The sequence below is a fragment of the Haliaeetus leucocephalus genome, unplaced genomic scaffold (assembly GCF_000737465.1).
Source record: "Haliaeetus leucocephalus isolate CR32 unplaced genomic scaffold, Haliaeetus_leucocephalus-4.0 Scaffold2, whole genome shotgun sequence".
Classification (NCBI taxonomy): domain Eukaryota; kingdom Metazoa; phylum Chordata; class Aves; order Accipitriformes; family Accipitridae; genus Haliaeetus; species Haliaeetus leucocephalus.
In genome coordinates, this window is record NW_010972438.1 from 11,261,172 (window position 1) to 11,282,455 (window position 21,284).

The 21,284-nt window shown below is 46.6% G+C and overlaps 1 protein-coding gene across 1 annotated transcript in view; it reads right to left on the bottom strand.

Annotated features, from left to right (window-relative positions):
* PLXNB1 (plexin B1) overlaps nt 1-21,284 on the bottom strand; it is a 55,821-nt gene that overhangs the window by 4,517 nt on the left and 30,020 nt on the right. Inside the window, exons 8-30 of the mRNA XM_010571491.1 lie at nt 20,530-20,638; nt 20,328-20,436; nt 18,850-19,710; nt 18,296-18,421; nt 17,056-17,178; nt 15,961-16,054; nt 15,535-15,701; nt 14,327-14,478; nt 12,308-12,413; nt 10,544-10,680; nt 9,727-9,903; nt 9,361-9,529; nt 7,992-8,234; nt 6,419-6,595; nt 5,927-6,075; nt 5,454-5,554; nt 4,406-4,623; nt 4,036-4,214; nt 3,233-3,299; nt 2,527-2,673; nt 2,010-2,187; nt 1,014-1,117; nt 256-340 (exon numbers count right to left, since the gene is read on the bottom strand). Of these exons, the coding sequence (XP_010569793.1) occupies nt 256-340; nt 1,014-1,117; nt 2,010-2,187; nt 2,527-2,673; nt 3,233-3,299; nt 4,036-4,214; nt 4,406-4,623; nt 5,454-5,554; nt 5,927-6,075; nt 6,419-6,595; nt 7,992-8,234; nt 9,361-9,529; nt 9,727-9,903; nt 10,544-10,680; nt 12,308-12,413; nt 14,327-14,478; nt 15,535-15,701; nt 15,961-16,054; nt 17,056-17,178; nt 18,296-18,421; nt 18,850-19,710; nt 20,328-20,436; nt 20,530-20,638 (3,978 nt within the window). The remainder of the gene's footprint in view (nt 1-255; nt 341-1,013; nt 1,118-2,009; nt 2,188-2,526; nt 2,674-3,232; nt 3,300-4,035; nt 4,215-4,405; nt 4,624-5,453; nt 5,555-5,926; nt 6,076-6,418; nt 6,596-7,991; nt 8,235-9,360; nt 9,530-9,726; nt 9,904-10,543; nt 10,681-12,307; nt 12,414-14,326; nt 14,479-15,534; nt 15,702-15,960; nt 16,055-17,055; nt 17,179-18,295; nt 18,422-18,849; nt 19,711-20,327; nt 20,437-20,529; nt 20,639-21,284) is intronic.

Sequence of the window (21,284 nt, forward strand, 5' to 3'; positions counted from 1 at the left end):
CAGCCCTAGAGTCAGAACTAGAGAATTGTGCTTATCCTGCATTTTCATGCCCAGCCTGGCTTTTCCTCTGCTTTTACACTCTTCTGCATTTCATCTCACCTGCTCAAGCTTTCATTTTCCTGACTATCCTATGAGGGTCCAAATCATGTATCAGCCTTCTCTAGCAGCATAGAGCTGGGGCTATGGCAAGAGACTTGTCCCACTAACTGGCAAGTGCTATAAAATCATTTTATGAGAACATGATATCAGACTCACTCTCTCCGGGGATGTAATCCTGATTCTCTCTATGGATGTGCTTGGTCAGGCGTGGGACCAGTGCTACTGTTGCTCCATCAGGCACCTGCACACAAGCAAAAATCAACATTCAGAACAAACGGTATGTTTCTCATCAGCACAACAGGCAAGTGCTTGTAGACCAAAACAGACTATACCGTTACTAGAAATAGGGATAGAAACAGAGATTTTGGGGCACTGTCACTCTCTTTCCTGATGGTGGGAGAATCTTGTTTGTACCAATTAAAAAACTAATGTGCAAAGTACAATGAAGATGGTAATACTCAGAGACTGAGGTCATTCATGGCTAGAACATGTTGCAGCAAGGTATGACATATTGGTGCAAGATCTGACACATTGGTGCAAGGTAGTTAAAAAACCCCTCTTTCCATTCTTAGAAGCTACTTCACAGATCAGTGTGCCATCACCTACTAACTGATGTGGACTGGAACATTAACAGATCCAGCAGCATCGCCTTCATTGCAACAGCCACCAGGCATGAACTTGTGCGTCTCCTTCCAAGCTCTACATCTGCCCACATCTCAGGTACAGGTTCAGGAGGGAACTATGCTTGTTGAAGTCAGAGTACTGGCCATGGCACTGACTTAATTTGAATATGCTGCTGCAAGAAAGCTCCAACCATTTGACAGTGATCGGCCAGGAGCCAGAACCACAGATAGAACATAACAGAGTGTAGAAGATGAGAGGAGAGACAAGGCAACAGTAGACTGATTTCTGACCTTGTAATGCTGAAGAGTGTTCAGGCGTTTCCAAGTTCCTTGAACAACAGATGTCACATCCTCATCAGACAGTATCAGATGACCTGCCAGCCCTGATCTCCACTCTACAGCCATTAAAACAGACAAAATGAAAAGATAAACTGTTAATTTGAGGCATCTCTGAAGTCTGCTGTGCTTCAACCTGGTTGACCTTGTTACACACCCACTGATCCTCAACCTTTACCCATGCTATTTCACAGACAACATAACCTGAGCAAGTGCCTGTAACAATGCTGAGTCCTGCAGTCACAGGACAGTCTCTCTGAGCACAGGGACAGGTGCACTCATGGCCTCCCAGGTTCCACTCATCAAGTTCCTACAAATTCTGTCAGATTGTGACTCTTCAAGCAGGTGATTCAAACCACAAATATGCACCCATAGTCCTTATTAGCTACTATTCCCCCAGTACCTGCTCATCTCTAAATGTCACCACTATTCAGCAACAGCCAAAGAATGAAGACGATGGAAAACTGTGTGGTTTTCCTCGCAGTGCAAGTTCTACCTTTCATTAACCACTGTGGGCAAAAATCCTCTCTGACATACATTACTGAGATGCTGCCGTTGACTTCACTGGCAGGAAGAGCCAGCCTATGACTATAGCATCTCTGCACGGCACTCAAATCATCCTCCCCTCCTACATGTTCTCCATGCTTTTTTTTTTTTTTTTTTTTTCCTGTGTCCCCTTGCCCAAGCCATTGCCATGGTCCAAGTCTGGCAAAGAACACCATGAAATGGAAGGGGCTGGACCCAACTGCTTCTTTCCTACCCCTGCCTCTTGCTATTAGCCTCTTCCCTGCATCATGCCTTGTTGGGTCCAGCCAGAGTACAAGATCCTTGGTCAGTGACTGCACACTCAGCAGAGAATGACAAACATCATGCACGCCAGGGTGCTGTGCACAGATAGCAAATGACCACTCTTCCACTTCCTCAGTTTTGGCACCAAGGAGGGCTGCTCACCAAGGTCCAGGGTGTCTGGGTCTGGTCGGTGACAGTATGGCGTCCCTTTATAGATTTGATCTAGGATTTTCTCCTTCACCTGTGTTATGGTGTCACAGTCTAGCACTTTTGCAGAAATCCCTTGAGAGTCCTCTGCCCCTCCTGCAGCAGCTCCTGCTTGTGTCAAAGCATTTAAGGTCTGGGGAAGAAAAGAAAAGGTCACAGCTACTCAGCTGATAAGATTACATCTGACACATTTACACCTTTGATGGCTGGCATTACGGCAAGTTAACAGCTAGTCCTTTCACTGGAAGAGTTTCAGAAAAGAAAACATTATAGATGTTAAACACCATGTTCTCAGTCTTGTGTCAAGAGCTGGAGGCCAGTTCAACAGCGTTGGGGAAGGGCTTCGATGTGCCAAATCTGGCTCCCAGGAGACAGTGGCAGGGTGCTGCACTTCTGCCTCAATAATGGGAGCAGATACATTCAGGCCTGTCACACTGGAGAGCCCAGAGGCAACAAAAGATTTGGTGCTTACCAGAGTCCGGTACTCCAGGTCCTCTCTCAAAAGGCGGTTGTCATTCAGGGTATATTTGGCTTTCCCTGTCACCCAGTCGACTGGCCCTTTGTCCACTTGGTGCTTGATTCCTCGAAACAACATGTAAAGGGGCTCTCCAACAGAATCCTGGCACAGAAAGGAAGGAGTTTCACCTGAGAGAAATTCAGCTTGCTCCTCCTGGCAGAACCCAATGGCTTGGAAACACAGACACCCTAGCAGAGGAGGAGCAGGACTGAGGATACAGCACGCAAAGACAGAGCCTCTGCCGACAGCTCCTGCTCCACGCACAGGGAAAGCGCACAGGCCAACTACCAGGTGGATGCACAAGTCCAAGGCATTGCTCTGCCTCCGCATTGCTAATCTGAGAGACTCTCCTTGCCACCCTCTCTCCAGGAAAGGAATTAAATCAGAATCTGTTCTCCCCATGCACAAACCAGCATGTCTCAAGATAAAGGAGCTACACTGAGCCCTCCACAATCTGGTGAGACATCCTGGAAACAATGAGTAGTATTAATGCCGATTTAAGCATCCTTGTCCCCACTGAACAGCCCAACTCTCTCGTTCCCCACCCTGAAATACAGGATGACTCATGGCATTATTTCAGCTACGAGCGAGGCACAAAGGAAAGCCGTAGCTGTCTCCCCTCTTTTGGCACCTCTACACCACAAAAGGACAAAGAGCTCACCCTCACAAACGCATACAGGCAGATGGACATCCAGTTGGTTAACAGCTTCTCTACCACTGTTTCTGTCCTGAAAGAGAGCATGAGGTTGGTCACAGGAATACGGTGCAGAGCAGGGAAGGATTTGGAGATAAAGATCACTCTCCTTGAGAAAAGAACACACTAAATGATGACAGGATCAAAGGAGAGGAAAAAAGGACTTTAGAGATCAGTAAGGTTAATGCTTTTGATACCACTTATTTGAGGCACTTTTCATCCTGAAGGAGGCACCAAATTACAGAAGTGGAGAGAAAAGCAAGCAGGGGACAGAGGAAAGCCTCTGGTAGGTCTCACCAAGGGAAATATTTTCAGATCAGAAGGATGGACCAGACAGGAGGCTAATGAGGATCCAAACACAGGAGATATTTCAGTTTAGCTTCCAAACATGGCACGACAGTGAGCCCAGGGACCTCTAAACAGCAAAGTGAGATTAGCAGACTTGGCAGAGCCCTAGCATCTGAACACAACAAGTGAGTTAATGTACAGTAGCTTCAAAAGAAGAGGAATTTGGGGTGGGCAACTTCAGTTTCCTACTCATTTCACACCTTTCCTGCTATATTCCCTGCCAATTGCTGACTGCAGAGAGGGCTATCATTGTTACTGCTTCCTCCTGTTTGATGCATGTTGTCTGGACACACACTGGTCTTACAGCTGCAGCCTACGCCATGATATTATCCTACTCACAGGCATTTCAGAGCTTGCCAGCTAGACAGAAAGGCTCTGTCCCCTCAGGTAGACAGCAGTGGGGCCACGGCTTGCTCACTCACCTTCGCAGCATCAGCTTGGGGTTCTTGGCCACATACTGCTCCACAAGGTCATTCAGGAGTGTTTTGAGGATGTCAGTGAAGTACTCCAGCTTCCCATGCAGTGACACAGTAAGCAATGATGCCACATAGGCCCGATCTCTTGGAGAGAAAGTGCGCTGAATTTCCAGAGTGTGGATGAACTGGGGAGAGAGATAAGAGTGTGTGAACCTGCTGAAAACAAGGCAGTCACAGCTACTGGCTCTTAGAAGACGCGGTGCTGCAGGGAGCTATTCAGGAATGAACTTTGACAGACACTGCCTGCTTCCTGGCACCAGCTGCCAGGGACATGGCCCTGACCCCACAGCAGGCTGCAAGCACAGAGGGACATTACCTTGGTGAGGAAGAGCTTGCTGTTGAGCAGGTTGGAGAGCTGGACCAAGCCCTGCTCCACAGTTTGCCGCCGGCACTCTGGGATGTCCAGGTCCCTTTGCAGTGGTGACTCACGATGACCCGGGAAGAAAATGCGCTCTGCGTAGGACTTGTAGTCCAAGAAGGGGATTCCTGTGCCCACAAGGTCGCTTGTGAGGTCCATCATCTCAGTCATCAGGTCTGAGGGAAAGGAAATACCAGTGAGGTTGACTACATGATCCCACAACTGATGGCGCAGAGCATGGGGTAAGTGCAGGAACTCAGGGCCAGCAGGATGGGACTGACGAAAAGGAAGGATGTTTCCTATCAGGAAGAGGCACATTGGGGTCCCATTGCTAGAACATTTAAAACTAGATGAGGCACTGGGAGAAACTGCATGAGCAAACTTCCAGCCTTGAGGAGGAACCAAAAGGTGAATTTGGTGATTATTCTCATTTATAGTCAAGGGCTGGCTTCCAGTTTTATGAAGAAGCAGCCACTGTTCAGCACAGATGTATCGTTACAGGCATTATCTACATTAGAGACAGAGTATTAGAGATCTCTTGCTCCTCACTGCTTCCCACATTAGTTGGAGATTACAGTCCAATTCACCTGCACAGTTTCAACACCCCAGGTCTCCCACACAAGGGCTCACTGCTCTAAGCAGCTGAAGTACAAGGTTTGCAGGCCTGGAATATGGGGTGTAATTCAGCTTGCCCTACACAAAGATTGGGCTAGCTGTCCTTAAGATCTCTCCAAGTGTGCTGTCTTGACCATTAGCTCTTCATCTGTGTCTGGAGGATGAACTGGAGAATCAGAGGGGTCTGTACAGATCACTGTGCTCTGAATTAAAGAGAAGAATTGAAAATGGAAGAATTTGGCTATATGTTTCAATGCACCGGCACAGGATAAATTTATTGCATGCTCTGAGCTACCCAAACAAGTACGTAGGAATGGAAAGAGAGGCAGAGCTGAAAGTGGTTCTTCCAGCTCCCCTGAAGCTGCGAGAACCTAGGAGCTCAGTGACTGACCTGTGAATTCCTTTTTGCATCTGTCCCGAACACTTGTTTCTAGATTTTCCAGCTGGATTTGAACTTTCTTGTAATCCCTCAGAGCCTGTTTGCTCTTCCTCCTGCAATAAGAAGCAGAATTGTTCCCAGTGGGCCCAGCCCAGGGATTGTCCTTGCCAACTGTTGTGTTGCTGTCGAAGTACAATTGGTGTTGAAGTGATTTCTACTTAATATCTTCTTTGCAGGATACCAAACAGTGTTCTGTAAACTAGATGTGTCTCTTGGAGCACCCATTAGGTGTGGACTCTGAATGAGCCATAGTGCAGGCTGTGACCAGCAGATGCAACATGCCTCAGACATCCAACAACACCTGGTGCTCAGAATTTGGCACAAAATAAAGAAAACTGGGACCTTGTTTAGGCCCAAGTTGTATACGCTTGGCCACATCCACTGAATAATGTTGTACAGGAACTTACAATGCCAGAGTTTCTTACCTGTATATGAAGACGATGACCAGAACAATCAGTGCCACAAAGGACGCACCAACACCCAAACCAATCTGTGCCTCCAGCGGGAAGGTGAGCTGGCTTTCTGTGTCGTACTGTACCCGGCCCAGGAGGAAGTTCAGGTTTCCCATCTGTACCTGTAAGAAAGCATGTGCCATGATGTAAACTCAGTGCAGCAATGAAATGCAAAGCCACAGGGCTTCTCCAGAATGGGTACGGGTGGCATACAGCTCTCTAGCAAAGCTGTCCCACAGCACAACTCCTGAATCCAGCTATACCATTTGCTTTCAGGCAATGGTTGGCACATAAGAGTAGAGTTGAAAACAAAAGCAGCTCCTTGCTACCCCTGGTACCTCCCCTGATCCCCACCAGGGCTTCTGCCTCTCCTCCACTTCCCATCCCACTCCCTGCCTCCACCACTACTTCTTGCTTGTGCTTTAACAAATGACAGGATTTCTTGCAGTACTGCTGATTCCCTACCGTGAACTCCGGGAGCAAGTCTGTGCCCTCCCGCTTTGCACGGTGCCGTGGAGCTGGCTGCTCAGATGGAGGCTCACAGTAGAGGTGATTCCTTGTTAGTGTCTTCACCACACAGATTCCTTCCCCAATCATAGCCATAACTTCATCCTTGGAAATGGCCAGATCTAGATTCTCCCCCTGGAACAGGTGTGGAACAGCACATCCAGTCAGGGAAAAAACAACTCTGCATTTCCATAGCTCCAGAGAAGATGGAGGAGATCAACACCATAGGATGAAAGCAGCCTTTTTTCTTCTCTGACTAGGCTCGTGTCTGAATTGGCTGCAGAAGTTCACTTTGTAAGCTAAAAAATTCACTTGCATACATTTTAGATTATACCTTTAGGACCTGTACCATGCTGCATAAGTACAGTAATAAATAGTCTGTCTTCTTAAGGCTCTTCAGCCACAGCACAACTAAGCTCAACTCTTCACTCTGTGTTTATATGCATATACACACACACATTGTGTATATATTTAAAAAGGTAGTCTCATGTCAGTTAACCTGAGCACTCAGGTGAGTCAATCAATGCCTTTTAAAGGTGTAACACATTTATGCTGTTGTTCTTATCTGCTACACAAATCTGCTTTAATTTTGGAAGATTAAGTTTGGTTTGGTTTTTGTTTTGGGGGGGGGGGGGGTGTTTGTTGTTTTTTTTTTTTAATAAAACCATGCTGACTAATGTTAATTACATTTTTATGCTTTAATGCTTCCTAAGTTGAATGCTGCAGCAGCATTTTCATGCTTTTGCCCAGAGCTCTGTCAGGGTATCCTTACAGGTTGGTAGATCAGCCTCCTTGCTCTTTGAAAGCTTGCATCTTGTCAGTTCTCCTTCAGTCTTCTCAAATTGCCCTACTTCTCCAAGATGCATTCAATACCAATGACAGCAGTCTAGTCATTTCTAGACTAGTACATCCTCACAGTTTTTACTCGTGCAAAAAAGGAGCAAGTGGAGAAAGTACATCTCCAGCTGCAGCCATTAACTTTCTTAATGAGTACTGGACTAGAAAGTACCTTTCCATACAAAAATACCTCAGATTTTTTTTTTCTCACATGTACAGAAAAAACATTAGCTACTCTGCCCTTTCATATCATCTTTATAGAGTGATTTTCCTACCTCCACCAAGTAACAGGTCTTTCCTACTGCCAGGATTCTTTTACTCCTAAGTTACTTCTAGAGGAATCTTACGAAGTTATGAAAAAGCTGGCAGCTGAGAATAGGATGTGGGGCTTATTTAGTACTAATATCTCATATACAAATAGTTTATTAAGATTAAAAATAAAAAAAGCATGGAAGTTTCCCCAAGCCCTATGAAGCCCTTAACAACGGTTTATGGGCTCAAGAGGCTTTTTTGATGCACTCTCTTCCCTCTTCTTATGTACCATTTCTCATAGGCCAAAGCAGATGTACTGTGACAGGTTGTAAGCCTGTCAAATGCTTTAAAACCTCAGATGCTGCACAGCACCAATTTAAAACACTCAGGTTATAAACAACCTTGTACAAGGAACATTACTTCCAGATAGTTTTTATGTTACCTCCACAGAGATGACGCTTCCTGGCTTGTGACGATATGGTTTGGCAGGGTCTTCAGCATTCAATGGTTTTAGGATGGGGTTGACTTCATATGAGAAGGGCATGGGATGCAATGAGTTGAAATCAAAGCTCAGGTTATCCAGAATAAATTCCAGTTTGATATGGACACTCCGCAACAACAGGTTAATGGCTGGAGTTTTGCACAGGATGAGGTAGGAGGAGTTAACAAGACATGGTTCTTCAAACTAAATGCAAAAGGCAAAAAAAGTATCAGTAGTGAAACACTAATGCTTCTCCTGCAGCTCTGCAATACTTCCCAACCCTGAGCAATCTGGGGCCAGTCTGCATTCCTCTCATCTGGAGCAATGTGAGAGGAACTCTGCTTAATTGTAGAGATAAAAATCCAAGACCTGAGGAATTCTCCATGTTCCTTTAAAGAAAGTTTTCATAGCACCAGTTCTGTTGCAAATACCTACATCTCAGCAGTGGGAATCAGCTCTGACATTCTCCCAGCAGCAAATTCTGGAGAGGCATCAGCTTTAGATCTCCCTGCTCTGACAGAACAGGACCAAAGACCTTCAATGCAAGGCTGATTTCCTAGCCTGAATGCTTCTCTGAAATAAGTGTTCCTTCACCTGGTTGGATCTGTTTTATACATTTGGTGAAAATATTGGAGTCAAATTTTTCTTTTCCTCCCCTACAGCCACAATTGCCTTCCTAAGAACATAGGTAAAACCAGCTATTATTGATACATGTGCATCAGAAGCATATTCTCCCAGTTTACGTACAGGAAGCCCTCCATCATTTGCACTAATAATACAAATCCTTCTTGTACTTTGGCTGCCAAACACCCTCCACCTCTGCAAATTCTGCTGCATGCTCTTGACCTTGATGATCACATCAATACCTCTGTAGTGACCCATCTCAGGACACTGGCAGCAGGAGAGCAGAAAATGCTGGTGGAACTGGTAATTTCACTGAACTCTGCCTGTTCTTATATCTCAGAGTGAAAGAGAGCCCAGGGACTATAGATATGGACTGAACTATACAAAAGGAAGAGTCTGGAGCATGGACGTGCCAAGCTACACAAACTCTGGCTGAGCTGTAGATTTATCTCTACGCTGCCGCCCTGTTGTTTCTGTCTCACATCTCAAGTCCTGCACATCGCCTAGCAGAGGCAGACCCAGCTCATGGAAATGTTTGTGAAAGTGCTTAACCTCTTAGTCTGGCAGAGAACACTTCCAATTGGCCAAGATTGTTGGTACAATCCAAGCAGATAACAGCAAACAGGGCGAAAGGCCCTAGGGACAGAAAGTCCACCTCTCCAGAGCAACATATCAACTCTTATGCACCCTCAGCTCCACATGCTACCTGCTGGACACTGCACAGAGCATCCTCAGGGCATTCAGTGTCTGGGATGATTCTGCGCCACCGTCCCAGTCCTCGGCGACGGCGTTCAGATGGAGAAACTGTAACTCGGATCTTTGGTTTCTGTACAACATCCAAGTTGTATCCGTGAACTCTGAGCACTCTCCCTCCACTGAAAGAGAAAAGTAGGTGATCTCGCGCACCTATTATTCATTAGCTCTGTCTTACCCATGCTCCCACCCTTCTGCTTATGCTCCTTCCTACAAGTCTGGCTTTACTCCAAAGTACAACTCAACAAACAGATGCCATTGGTGCTGTAGTACCTGCCTCAGCACACAGCCCTGGGGAAGGTGCACTCAGTCTTTCTACCTGAGGAAGCTTTTAGGTGGCTCTGCAAAAGTGATGTTGGGATCCAAAGTATATCTGAAGAGGGATCCTTCTAGTCTCCGCTCTTGGTCCCCATATTTGACAGTGACTGGGAGTTCTGCGGACACATTGCTGGGACTCGTCTGGCATGCCAGCTGATCCTCCGTCATCTCAGAGAGTCTTGGAGAGACAGAAGAGAGAACAAGGGATTAACACGGCCACTGCAGAGACAGATTTTATAGTACTATGCCTTACTCTTTGCAGACAGTCTGCAAACTTCTTCTGGTATTTTCCTAAATTTAATGCTGAAAGGTCTTGTGCCTTCTCTAAGCAAGCAATAATTGTTGGGCAGTTGTCAGTCAGCAGCATGTGGACAAAAAGCAGGTACAGCCACTATCCAGACTGAAGAGACTGGAAGCATGCTACCAAGGCATTTGCACCTTCTCACCAGCGGTGCTGTCAGGTGTTATGTGTCCCAGGAAGCAAGAGAACAAGCAGCTCTTAGTGTTAGTCTGCAGGAGCCAACTGCAGTTCTCCATCAGCAAAAGCAGAGCTGCCAGGATGAGTTATAGTCCTGCCAAGAGACATGCAGAACAGAGGCCATGTAGCATTGTTCATGCCCAAGGGAACATGGGCAGGAATGTAAGATGGTTGAGGTTGCTGCTGTGACCCTCAAGGGGAGGATCTCCTGGAGCACAGATGAGAGCAGAGCTCCAACAGCCTGTGCTAAGGGCTGAGCCAAGCAGCATCATGCCCTGCAGGGCTCTGGGAAGGACTCAGGGCAGTGTACAGCCAGCACATTGGCAGGCTGTGACCTTACATGTGGCAAGGGAGGTCTCCAAGCAGGACACTGATCTCACTAGGATGCCCAGTCAGCAGCTTTGAGCCCAGAAGGGTAAGACAGGTTCCTCCGGCTTTGGGGCCCTGAGTTGGAATAATGGATTTCAGCTCTGGGTTCTAGAAGAGGAGGAAGAAAAAAAAAAATTAAAAAATGGAGGTGAGTGACAAGAACCTCAAAAGATAAGGCAAGGGAAGAAAACAGCAGAACATGTTCAGTGACCTCCAGTGCTCTGAAAATAGAAGCTATAGATCACAATCACAGACAGGCCTCAGCTAGGCTCCAGCAGCTATCTTATGGAGCAGAAGCAACAGAGGAGGGATCAATCACACCAGCAAAAACCACAAATCAGGGACCAGCCTTTCCACAGACTGCAAAAGTCAAATGTATGCTACAAACAGCAGAGCTGTGAGGCTCACACACAAACCCTAGGATTAACAGTTCAAAGGGATTGTTCAGATTGGTAACTGGATTAATAACTCAGGTTAGGAAAAACAAGGTAGCAAATAAATTGTCTGTTTGCCTAGTAGATGAGGAGATTACCAGCAGGGAGCCTTAAGAATTTATATTAAGACCTGTGCTGTTGAACATAGTTGTAGGTGACCTGGAAAGGGGAAATGAAATTTGATAAATTATTCAGAGTAACAAAAACTTAGTGCCACTGAGGAACTGCAGCAAAATTTAGAGGAACCAGGCAGAGTGGCACAAGTCACTGCTGATAAATGAAAAACAAGATAGATGAAGTGAGAAGGAGCAGGGACACTACAGCAAAAAAGCAACCCAACCATATGTACATAGTTGTGAGTTTCGAAATAGCTCCTGCCTGTTCAAGACTGCTTTAGTACCTATAACAACTCTACCAGCTGTAAGCACAGATCTCAACAAAAACACACTAAGTGGTAGGAATTACTGGGAAGGGAATTAAGAAAAAAAGATCTTTATGCCACAGTAAAAATGCCTTTTGCACTTGCACCTTGAATATAGTATGCAGTTCTCATGACCCCTCAAAGTGGTGATAATAGAACCAAAACCAAGAGAAGAGCAACAAGCATAATCCAGTATATAAAATGGTTCTATACAGCTAAAAAAGGAACAGCCTAAGACTTTTCAGGCATGTCTTTCCCCTTCTGATGGGAGAGGGAGACATGCAACTAGGTACAAAACTTGTAAGTTGCACAGCAAGGATGAAAAGCAAGTAATTGTACCTAAAACCTACTTAAACAGTATTCATAGTTGCTGGGTTTAAGATTTTAAAAAGTTATCAGAAATGTGTTTAAAAATAATAGGAAACATTTCTCCATTCAATGCACAGTAATTTTGGACTTACTGCCACTAGCTGCTGAAGGTCAGAAGCTAAGTGTTCAAGCAGCAATTTGCAAATTAATAAAAGGAAAGTCAGAAGTCTCAGTAAATTGTAATCAATAAAAAAAATCTCCAAATCAAAAAGGTACCCTGTATTTTTCCTCTTTCTTCAAGCATGTAATAGTTACCATTGTAAAAAAAAAATTACTAGACTATGGAAACAGCACAGCTGTTCTTATAATCTAAGGGGGTGGGGGGAAGAAAAAACCTAAAACACCCCCTCTCTCCCCAAAACACCACACAACACAAACACCAGAAAAATCAGATAAAAATACCAGCAGCAAGTGGTTGGTAGAGTTCCATAAGTTCACTGCAATAGACAGCCATTTAGCAGAGGTACTGGAAGAACAGGGAAAGGTATTAAAGAAGCAATAGTTACATTACCTGATAGGTGAAAATATGCCCAGAAACTCCACGTCCTCCTCCAGGTACTTCCACCACAATATGCCCAAATCTCTCTGTCCAGCTCCCGCCAGTGACACATACGATACTGCAGGGCAATCCAAGAACAGTGTCACACCGTGGAAGAGCAGATGAGCTGTATCCATTGTATCACGTCCTAAAACCATCTAGCTACCACAGCTCCCTTCTTTCAGCCTTATCACATGCTCAGAATATACAACCGAACATTGAAAAACACCTTTAAAAGCTGGATTAGGTGCAGCAGAAAAAAGCAGGGGGTGGTTCCAAAGAGGCCCATCCTATCCAAGATTATTCTTTCTGGGACAGACAGGATGAAGCCCACTGTATCACAGATACACAAATAGTCCAAGAACTCTGCTATTGTTCAGAGCTGATCAAAGCAGTCACATCCAAAGCGACTCCAGGCTAGCAGCAGTCAATCCACACATCAGTGCTGTGTCTGATGCAGAAGAAAACTCAAGACTCTGTGTTTAATGGGCACTAGTCTTCAGCCAGTGGCCTCTAGGTCCAGTCAGTTCCCCTGATCTGCACCACCCATTCTTCCCAGCCCTGTTTCCAGACATAATTTGGTATGGGAGATGCTCACAAGGTGAAAAGTCAGGTTGTACTTAGATGAGGGCAGCAAGGAATCCCCTGTTACAGCACTGGCTCGCTAACAGAAAAACTACTCTGCAGGAGACTTCACAGCCTTCCTACACAGTAGGAGATTAATTTTGTCTGGGCCTTGCTCAGGAGTGGGTTCCAGGTTCACAGCTATATCCCCTCAACCAAAAAGGCTCAGGAATTTGAACTTAGGCAGTGCAGTCCCAAGCCAGGACCCTGTGATGCCAGGTGATTTACAGATACAGAACAAAGACAGTGCTAACCCCAGAAAGATTATGCTCTAATTCTAGGATGAAAACAGAAAGCAGATGGATCCAGACAAACAAGGCGCACAGACAGGACAACACAGCTCAACACAGCAGGCCATTTCCCAGCAGGATCTTACCTGGCTCCCAAAGGGAAGGGTGCTACAACTACTGCTACCATGGAATGGAAAAATGGATTTGTGATAGCTCTGATGAGAGGTTACTCACAATTGCTCTCCTCTTCTCCTGCTGGTTGCTTGGCTCCTCTCCCTCCCTTGTCCAAGGCTCTCACCTACCTGCCCTGCCATAGGCCAACTACACAAATATTCCTTTCTCCTTGCTTCCTAGCTACCCCCCAGTCACACCTCTCAAGTCTTGACTACTCTGCCTTGTTATATGGTCCTGCCCTGGCCAGACACACCAGCTACCCTCTTCTCTATCACTGACATTAGCTGGATTCAGCAGGACAGGTCTTTCTGCTTCTCACCCTCCTCCCAGCCACTACTTTTACAAGCATTGTGTGACCTGCCAGGCATTCCTAGCCACCAGAAGAGTGGCACAGGGCCCACCGGGACTCCTTGGTCTGTCCCTGATTGAGAGGATCCTTTCATTAGGTTTGTTCCTGGGAGGTGGAGGTCTGGCTGGCAAGTGAAGAATGACAGTCTAGGTGTGTGCCCACTCAAGCAGAGGCAAGAATCTGTGCCGTACCTCCAACCACACGTTCCCATCCTCACCCTGTGTTAACACGGTCAGGATATTTTTCTGGCAGGAACGCTTGCACAAGCCATGTCCATTGCTTTATTGAAATCACCCTGTGGCTGGGAGAGACACCTATGAAACTGCATGGTTTCGAGCCTGTGACTCCCTGATCTGGCTGGCCTGTGGGCTCTGTACTGGCAGCATGGTCGGTATGTGGCAGCACTTGTATATGGCCATCGCCTTGTACACAACCTTATCTCTTTAAGGTCACTGCCTGAGTAATTGATCAGTGACCTTACTCAGGGGCACTCCCTGGGGAATGGGCAAGGCTCAATACCTGCTACAGCAAACGCAATGACATCTCAGGCTGGTGTCAGCAGCTAAGGGAAAAGCCAGTGCCTGCCTCTGGGAGGAGGTTTCACAGATACTCTACCTGCTAGAGATCTCATACTCTTGAGCATCTACGGCACAGGGAATTCCTGCAACAGTGACAGTTTCTGCAATGTCTTGATGTTTCTGCCCGAGGTTTGAGCCAGTGATGGTGATTCTAGTGCCACCTTCCACTGGTCCAGACAGGGGGTACACCTGCAAAGACATCCGCGCATGTGTAAATGTCACAGTATCTCAGACCTCTGCAGTCTGGCAACCGATCTACAGCACAGGGCCCTTCAACTGCCCCATTACAAACTCTGCCTGGTCAGGTCACTGCTATGGATTCCTTTTATTGGCTTGGACTAGTACCAGGTTGCAGCCTCATCAGAAGAAAGGCCATGAAGAACACCACAGTTGGAGCCTTCTTTCCCATACCTCACTGTTGCCAGCAGTCCCCCCCCCCGAGGGGGTAATCTACTACAGACTCCTAAGGCAAGGACTGCCTGCTTTGCCTTCTCATCAACATGCTGACCACTCCATAGGACATTTCTGCTGAAGAGTGGGAATGCACAAGCCAATACATGTTACTAGTATTGAAGCAGCAAGCACCATTCCCCCCTCAGCATCAGTACGACAATGAATTGCATGCTGCACAAACGTCAAAGCTCTGTCCCTGAGCAGCATCCAAGATAAACTAAGACAAGATGCAGCACGTGGAACTTGTGTGCCACCAGAGGGAGGACAAGCTGACAGCAAAAGGGACACATGGCTACAGACACTTGTCATGTGGCAGTTAGCAAGAAACATTTAAAATAAACAGACAAAAATAATTAATTCCAGTAACCTGTCATGCCTTTCCAATCCTTGCTCTGCTGTTATCATTAGGTTTTGCCCTCCTTTGCCCCAGACTCAGTTGGGCCAACCTGTTTCAGGGTCTGGCTCGGGACAGTTGGAGGATCCAATCTGTGGACCCTTTCCCAGCTCCTGAATGATTCTGCTGCTTCTGGCGTGCCAGTTTGAGCTCACATGAGATACAAATGCATCTTTCCCCACTGTTCTCTATCAGAAAACTGAAAGCCCAGTGCAAAAGTCTAGCATCCTCTCAACACCGAAAGATCACAGTAGAATAGGACTAACTTGCTCTTCAGACGGCCATGTATTATTGAACTGCACTGTTTGCACTCTGAGTTCACACAGCCCTTTGATTTCAACTGGAGAATGGAGCCCTCCTTGCCCTGGGTGTAGTACATTAGTGAGCAAGTTACTCACAGAGTGAATGAGAGGTGCTGGACACAGGTCTTCTATCTCTTCCTTGCAGGAGCCCCTGAAGATACAGCTGGGGTTGTCACCTCCACACCACACACAGTTGTACTTTGAGTCAGCTGTTTGGCAGCGGCTACAATCAGTGTGTCCCACAGAGCAGTTGTAAAAAGTCACTGCAAAGGAGAAAAATTCAGAGTGATCTGGCAAACACCCCCTAGGGCACAGAACAATCCAGCAACTTGGCATCTTGCACAGAACCTCTCTTCCTCCCTCCCCTGACAAGCAACAGAAATCAGCCTGTATGTTTTCCTTAGTTTCCCTGTGACAGGACTACTACAGATGCAAAAAGCCTCATTCAAGGATTTCTCAAATCTCTTCCTGCTCTCAATTCTCATCTGCTGTCTTTTTGCTGGGGAGGTGTTGCACTCCTACCGTGAAGGTCTGCAGCACTGTCCACTCGAAGGTTTTGTCCCCTCTGCACAAACACCACAGCGTTGAATTCAAGTTGAGGCGCTGTGTAACTGTACTGCAAAGACAAAGACCATCAAGACAAAGGACTTAATAGAGGCACAAACAAGCCAGCTGAATAGGCAAAAAGCATCAGCATCCATCCTGCATAATGCACTGGCACATAAAGCCTACATGGAGCTTCCTGTCAATGCAGACAAGGTAGCATTAGCTGGGGCAGTGGCAGCACAGGCCTGTTCTCACTGGTTCACACAGTCACAATTCTGCTCTGGAAAGAGTAGCAGGCATCGGTACACTAGGATGAACACTGAAAACAAATGTGTGCTCACAACAATACTTGTCTAACTTCCTAACTGCATTTCTAAATGGCTAATCCCTATCTACAAGCCATCTGCTCAGGAAACTGCTCAAGCTGGCATTTCTGCAATTTCAGTAGAGCTGAAGATGTAGGATTACAAGTGGCCCACAGGGCTCATGTGCACAAGGGCCTATGTTCCTCTCCCTTAATTATAGGAGTTAGTGAGCTAAAAATATCGCCTCTGCTTGCAAATCTTGCCCTAAGTAAAATCCACACATCATCCAGAAACGTACGTGGCTGTTTTAATTTTGCCTGTTGATCTTACATTCCACAGGCTAGCTTCCACCACTAAGAACAAAATCCGCATTAATAGCATTTTTCTTTTCACAAAAGAACCACCATCACAGAAGAAGTTATGATCCAGCTAACCGTGAACAACAGTGCCTCAAGCTAAAGCAGAAGTGGCACTGTCCTGGCAGGTTGCAATGAGTGGTGATTTGGAGATGGCATCATCCTGTACTACAGAAAACACAGCAATGGGTCGTGTGGCTCAGACTGCACAATCTTTCTGCAAGTTGAAGATACCAGTACCACCAGGCAGCAGCATCACAGATGAGGGCCCCATAGTGCTAAATATTCTACAAATACTTTTGCAAAGCATGTTCTTTTCCCCAAAGAGCTTGCCTTCCAGACTGCTGTTTTGCTGAGCAAAAACAGCACCAGCGTGAACTCTGAAATGGCATCATATTCTGAGCACTCACCTGGTTCATCTGGCAGGTGATATAACAGAGGGACTGGTTTGTTTCTTCTCCTTCCACATAAGCATCCATCACCACTGTTCTCCCCTCCAAATTCAAGACACACTCATAGTCCTGCTGCTGGTCCTGCAGAGAAGGTACACATGGCACCATTTCTCAACTATATGGAGCTTCCTGCTACACAACAGTGTACTCCTGCCTCTCCAATTCAGTATCTTTTACCAAGCCACTTACTGTGCAAACAGTGTACTCCTCTCATTCCCTTCATTATGCCAACTCTATGCTATATTCAAGGGCTCCCTATGCTGTCACTGCCTCCATGTATGAAAGGTAAACCAATACAAAACAAAACACCTAGAAGGGAGCACATTGATGTCAGTGTGGGGAGAACTCAGCACAGGAGGAGGAATTAAAGAAAAAACAGCAAGACTGTGAAAGTTATGCCTGCAAGTCTCTGTGAAACACTAGCTTGGAAACGAAGACTAGAGTACACAGATTAGGGCAGGGCACCTCAAAAAACACTAAGTATATTTTTTTTCTCTCTCCCCCTGTAAATCTTCCACTGAATTGCTTAGACACTCCCTGTAAAAAAGATGAATATGTATCTGTAACCAGCTCCGCTCCTCTGAGCAGTGCAGTATATCAGGTTTAACATATAAAGTAACAATTAGTCTGTGGGCTGCATGTTCTGAGGCAGTTGTTTGTAAAAGGTTACTAAATCAGTCTTCTGTCTTGAGAAGCAAAGAGTATTTTTATCAGAGGCACACCCAAGAAACATAGCTTTCAAGGGTGGTTTTCCCCATTGCAGAAGTGTCAGGTATGACAGGAATAGCCACATTAACATGAGCGTGCCAGAAAGCAAAGGGAACAGGTAACTTATCTTTAACCTAATGGAGACACAAACAATCAGCAGAGATTCAGCAGGAAGTTATTCCAAGAACTACCATCTACAGTGCAGCACAGGTGCAACTTAATCCAAACGCATGCAGATCTTCTCCAGCAGGCTGGTGAACACCTGTACTCTCCCTTTCTCTGGGTGACCTCCTACCCACCAATAAATCCAGCTATGTAATTCTTTGTTCACAGAAGTAGGTCATTCCTCTAGGTGTTTCTGAAAACAGGAGAAACCTAGGCAGAGCCACAACTGCCTCATATGTATTTTTAGCAGTCCAGCGGACAGGTTGCCCAAGCAGTGCTCTGCATTAATACAGTTTCTCAATGCTGATGGCGTTGGGCTGACTACCTGATAGAGGTGGAAGTTCCTTCCCAGCAGGGTTATCTTCCTTGCCACATTGACTGGAAACAGCGAAGATCCCTGGATTCCCTGCACACAGGGACATGCATCTGGACCCCAGCTAAGCTCTTCGTTCTGAAAACAAACACAAGTCTTTAGAGAAAAAGATCTCCATGGCTCTGATACAGGGAATCAAAGCCTAACATGCCAACAGAGAAACAAGCCCTGCCTGAATGAAGACTCGGCTGTGCTTCTTTACCGTGAAGTTACAAGAAAGCAATGCAAGAGCCCAAAGAGGTGAACAGCAGAAAGCTATGAATATGCTGGACATCACAGCAGCTGCCACCTTCAGGCCAGCAGCATTTCTACAAGACCTGGGAACCCTGCACACAGTTTTCTTCCTCAGGCTGCCACTTCTCGCCCTGCACATTACAGCGGTCAGCTTCTATACTCTCAAGAGGGCACAACCTCTCCTGTGTGCTGAAATACTAGACCAGCAATCTGTACAAAAGTTTCAAAGTGTTACAGCCTTAGACTGTGAATTCCAAAGCCCAGCGATTTACCTCCTCCCAAAACTCAGGGGCATCATACTGATAGTCGAGGTCAGGGTGGAGGATCCTGGGAAAGTCAGGGACATCCCTCTCTGAAGAATCACCATCACCCGACAGAAGAGTAGAAGCAGAGAAGGGAGATGTGTCATTCTCAGCCTGCAGCAAATCCATCCAGTCCTCTGTGTCCTGGAGCTCTGTGCCTTCCTCCAGCAGCCAGTCTGGGGGAGCCGATGGTGGGAGCTCTGAAGCAGGTAGTTCAGTTCCCAGCAATCTGGGAGAGTCGTCAGAAGCAGCAGGGCTCCCCGGCACCTGGCTGGGAGTTTGAGGAGATGGGATGGCAGATGTCAGTGCCTCTGTGGTAGGAAAAGAACTTGGAGGCCACTGGAAACTGGTGACATGAGGGGAAGGTGTTGCTACTGCTGCAGATGTGTGCAGAGGACTACCCACTAGGGTGGTGGGTGGGTTAGTATTCCATGGCTCCTGGGCAGTGGCTGGCCCTTCAGTGGGCAAGGCTGCATGATCCACATGTTTGGATGGGCTGGTGAGGACAGATGCAGCGGGAGAAGTTGTCTCTGGCACAGTGACAGCAGGTTTGTCTGCTGGTGGTGGTAGAGGGGATTCTGTAACAGCCTGGAGAGAGGCTGCTTCAGTTGAGAGAGTCAAGTATGTATAGCTGAGGGTTTCTGTAGGCTCAGTCGTTGTATCTGAGGCTGCAGAGAGCGTGACATGGTTGGGCTCTGTGAGGGGCACAGTGCTCGGTACCACATGCACTGGGGGAGTGATGGGTTTTGTGGCTGCAGTTGGGGGCGTGGTAGAGGACTTGGTGAGGGGAGCTGCTGAAGAAGGAAACACGCTTGAGGGAGGGATCTGGGCCTAGAGAAAAACAACATGGTGGGGTGAGAAAAGAGAAAGAAATGAAACAGAGTAAAACCTAAGCAGAAAAACACTCCACATTACTTCCCATAGCAGTGTCCACAAGAAGCTGCTTCACCTTCTGGATTTCAATGAGAGCTGCATCTCATGTCACCTTATCTTGGGATGGGACTGGGGAATGCTCACAGTGCAGAAGATCCAGCAACAGATGACTGCACTTGCCTCCGCTCAGAGGGAGGTCTGCCTGCCTTCATTCCCCATAAAACTCCAAGGCCACCTGTGGCAGCCACAAACTGGGCATCTGTTCCACCTCCCCACTCGCAGCCTCCCTGCCAGCTTGCTCTTTCTTGTCCCTCGCTTTGAAAACACAGGCTGCATAACCCCAAGAGAAGGGTGACCTGCTTCATCTGGTGGCAATTCCCCAGAAACCTAGCAAGGCCTTCTAACATCAGGGACATGCAGCCTTGTGTCGCTCCAAGGGGAGACTTTGCTCCAACAGCTCACTTCCTTGCTTGACATAACTGACAGCTGCTATTTTACCTGAGAAGAGATCTGACTCACTGCAACTCACCAAGGCTGTTATATCACATAGGACTAGGATCAAGTAGGAGACGCACCCTTTCATTGTAGATAATGGTTCCTTCTTCACAGGCTGCTTTATGGGTGCAGAGGTGCTGCTGGATGCACCAGTTACATCCCCAGAGACTGCTCACACACTTCTGGCACCTGGAACAATGATAGAAAAGCAGCTGCTAAGATGACCCAGGAAGGGACAGCTACCCTCCCTATAACTACAGACAAGAAAAAGCAGGTGCTCACGGTGCCGATTTCCACAGCAGGGCCACTGCAGCACAGTCATAGAAAGAGAAGTCCACAGAAGCAATGAAGATGTCATGGAAACGCACTACGAGCTTTATGGTGACATGATCTGAAAATGAAAATAAAAATTTCTTAGAAATGGAGCCACTATAAGTCTACCATACTCTTAAGAGACACAGCATGCTTTAGGAAAGACACTGTCAAACATGGAGGCAGATTCCCTTCCATGCTTCTAGCATCTCAATCACTGGATTATCCTACGGACACTAAAAACAGGTTGGATAAGTTCATCAGGAGTAGTTTATGACAGCTTTTGCCAACCCATGCGAAGGAAGACTAGTCCGAAGATCCCTCCATCTTTATTTGCTATAATTCCACTGTCATTTCTGTATTAGATGAAGATGTAACATTCCAGGCTCAAAGCTGATTGTCTTCCTTTGTCATCCAAAGGAAAACCAAACCCTTAGAACTGACATGCCCTTCACATACTGCCTTCACCTTGACAGCTTTGTTCTATGTCCAGACTAAGAAGTGAGTTAGTGAAGAGGTTTATAAGACTTGTAATCTCACTTGCAATGACTGAAGGCTTATCTGCTTTAAATCTAGGTCTCGTGTCAACTACAAGTCTCAGGATAGCCCAGTTCTCTTTGGGAAGAGACTATCACTGTTTTCTGATAGACCAAATAGCTGCAGAGATGGTCAAAACTTACTACAGCTGATAGCATGAGCCTGAAGGAGATATTTTGCATATGACA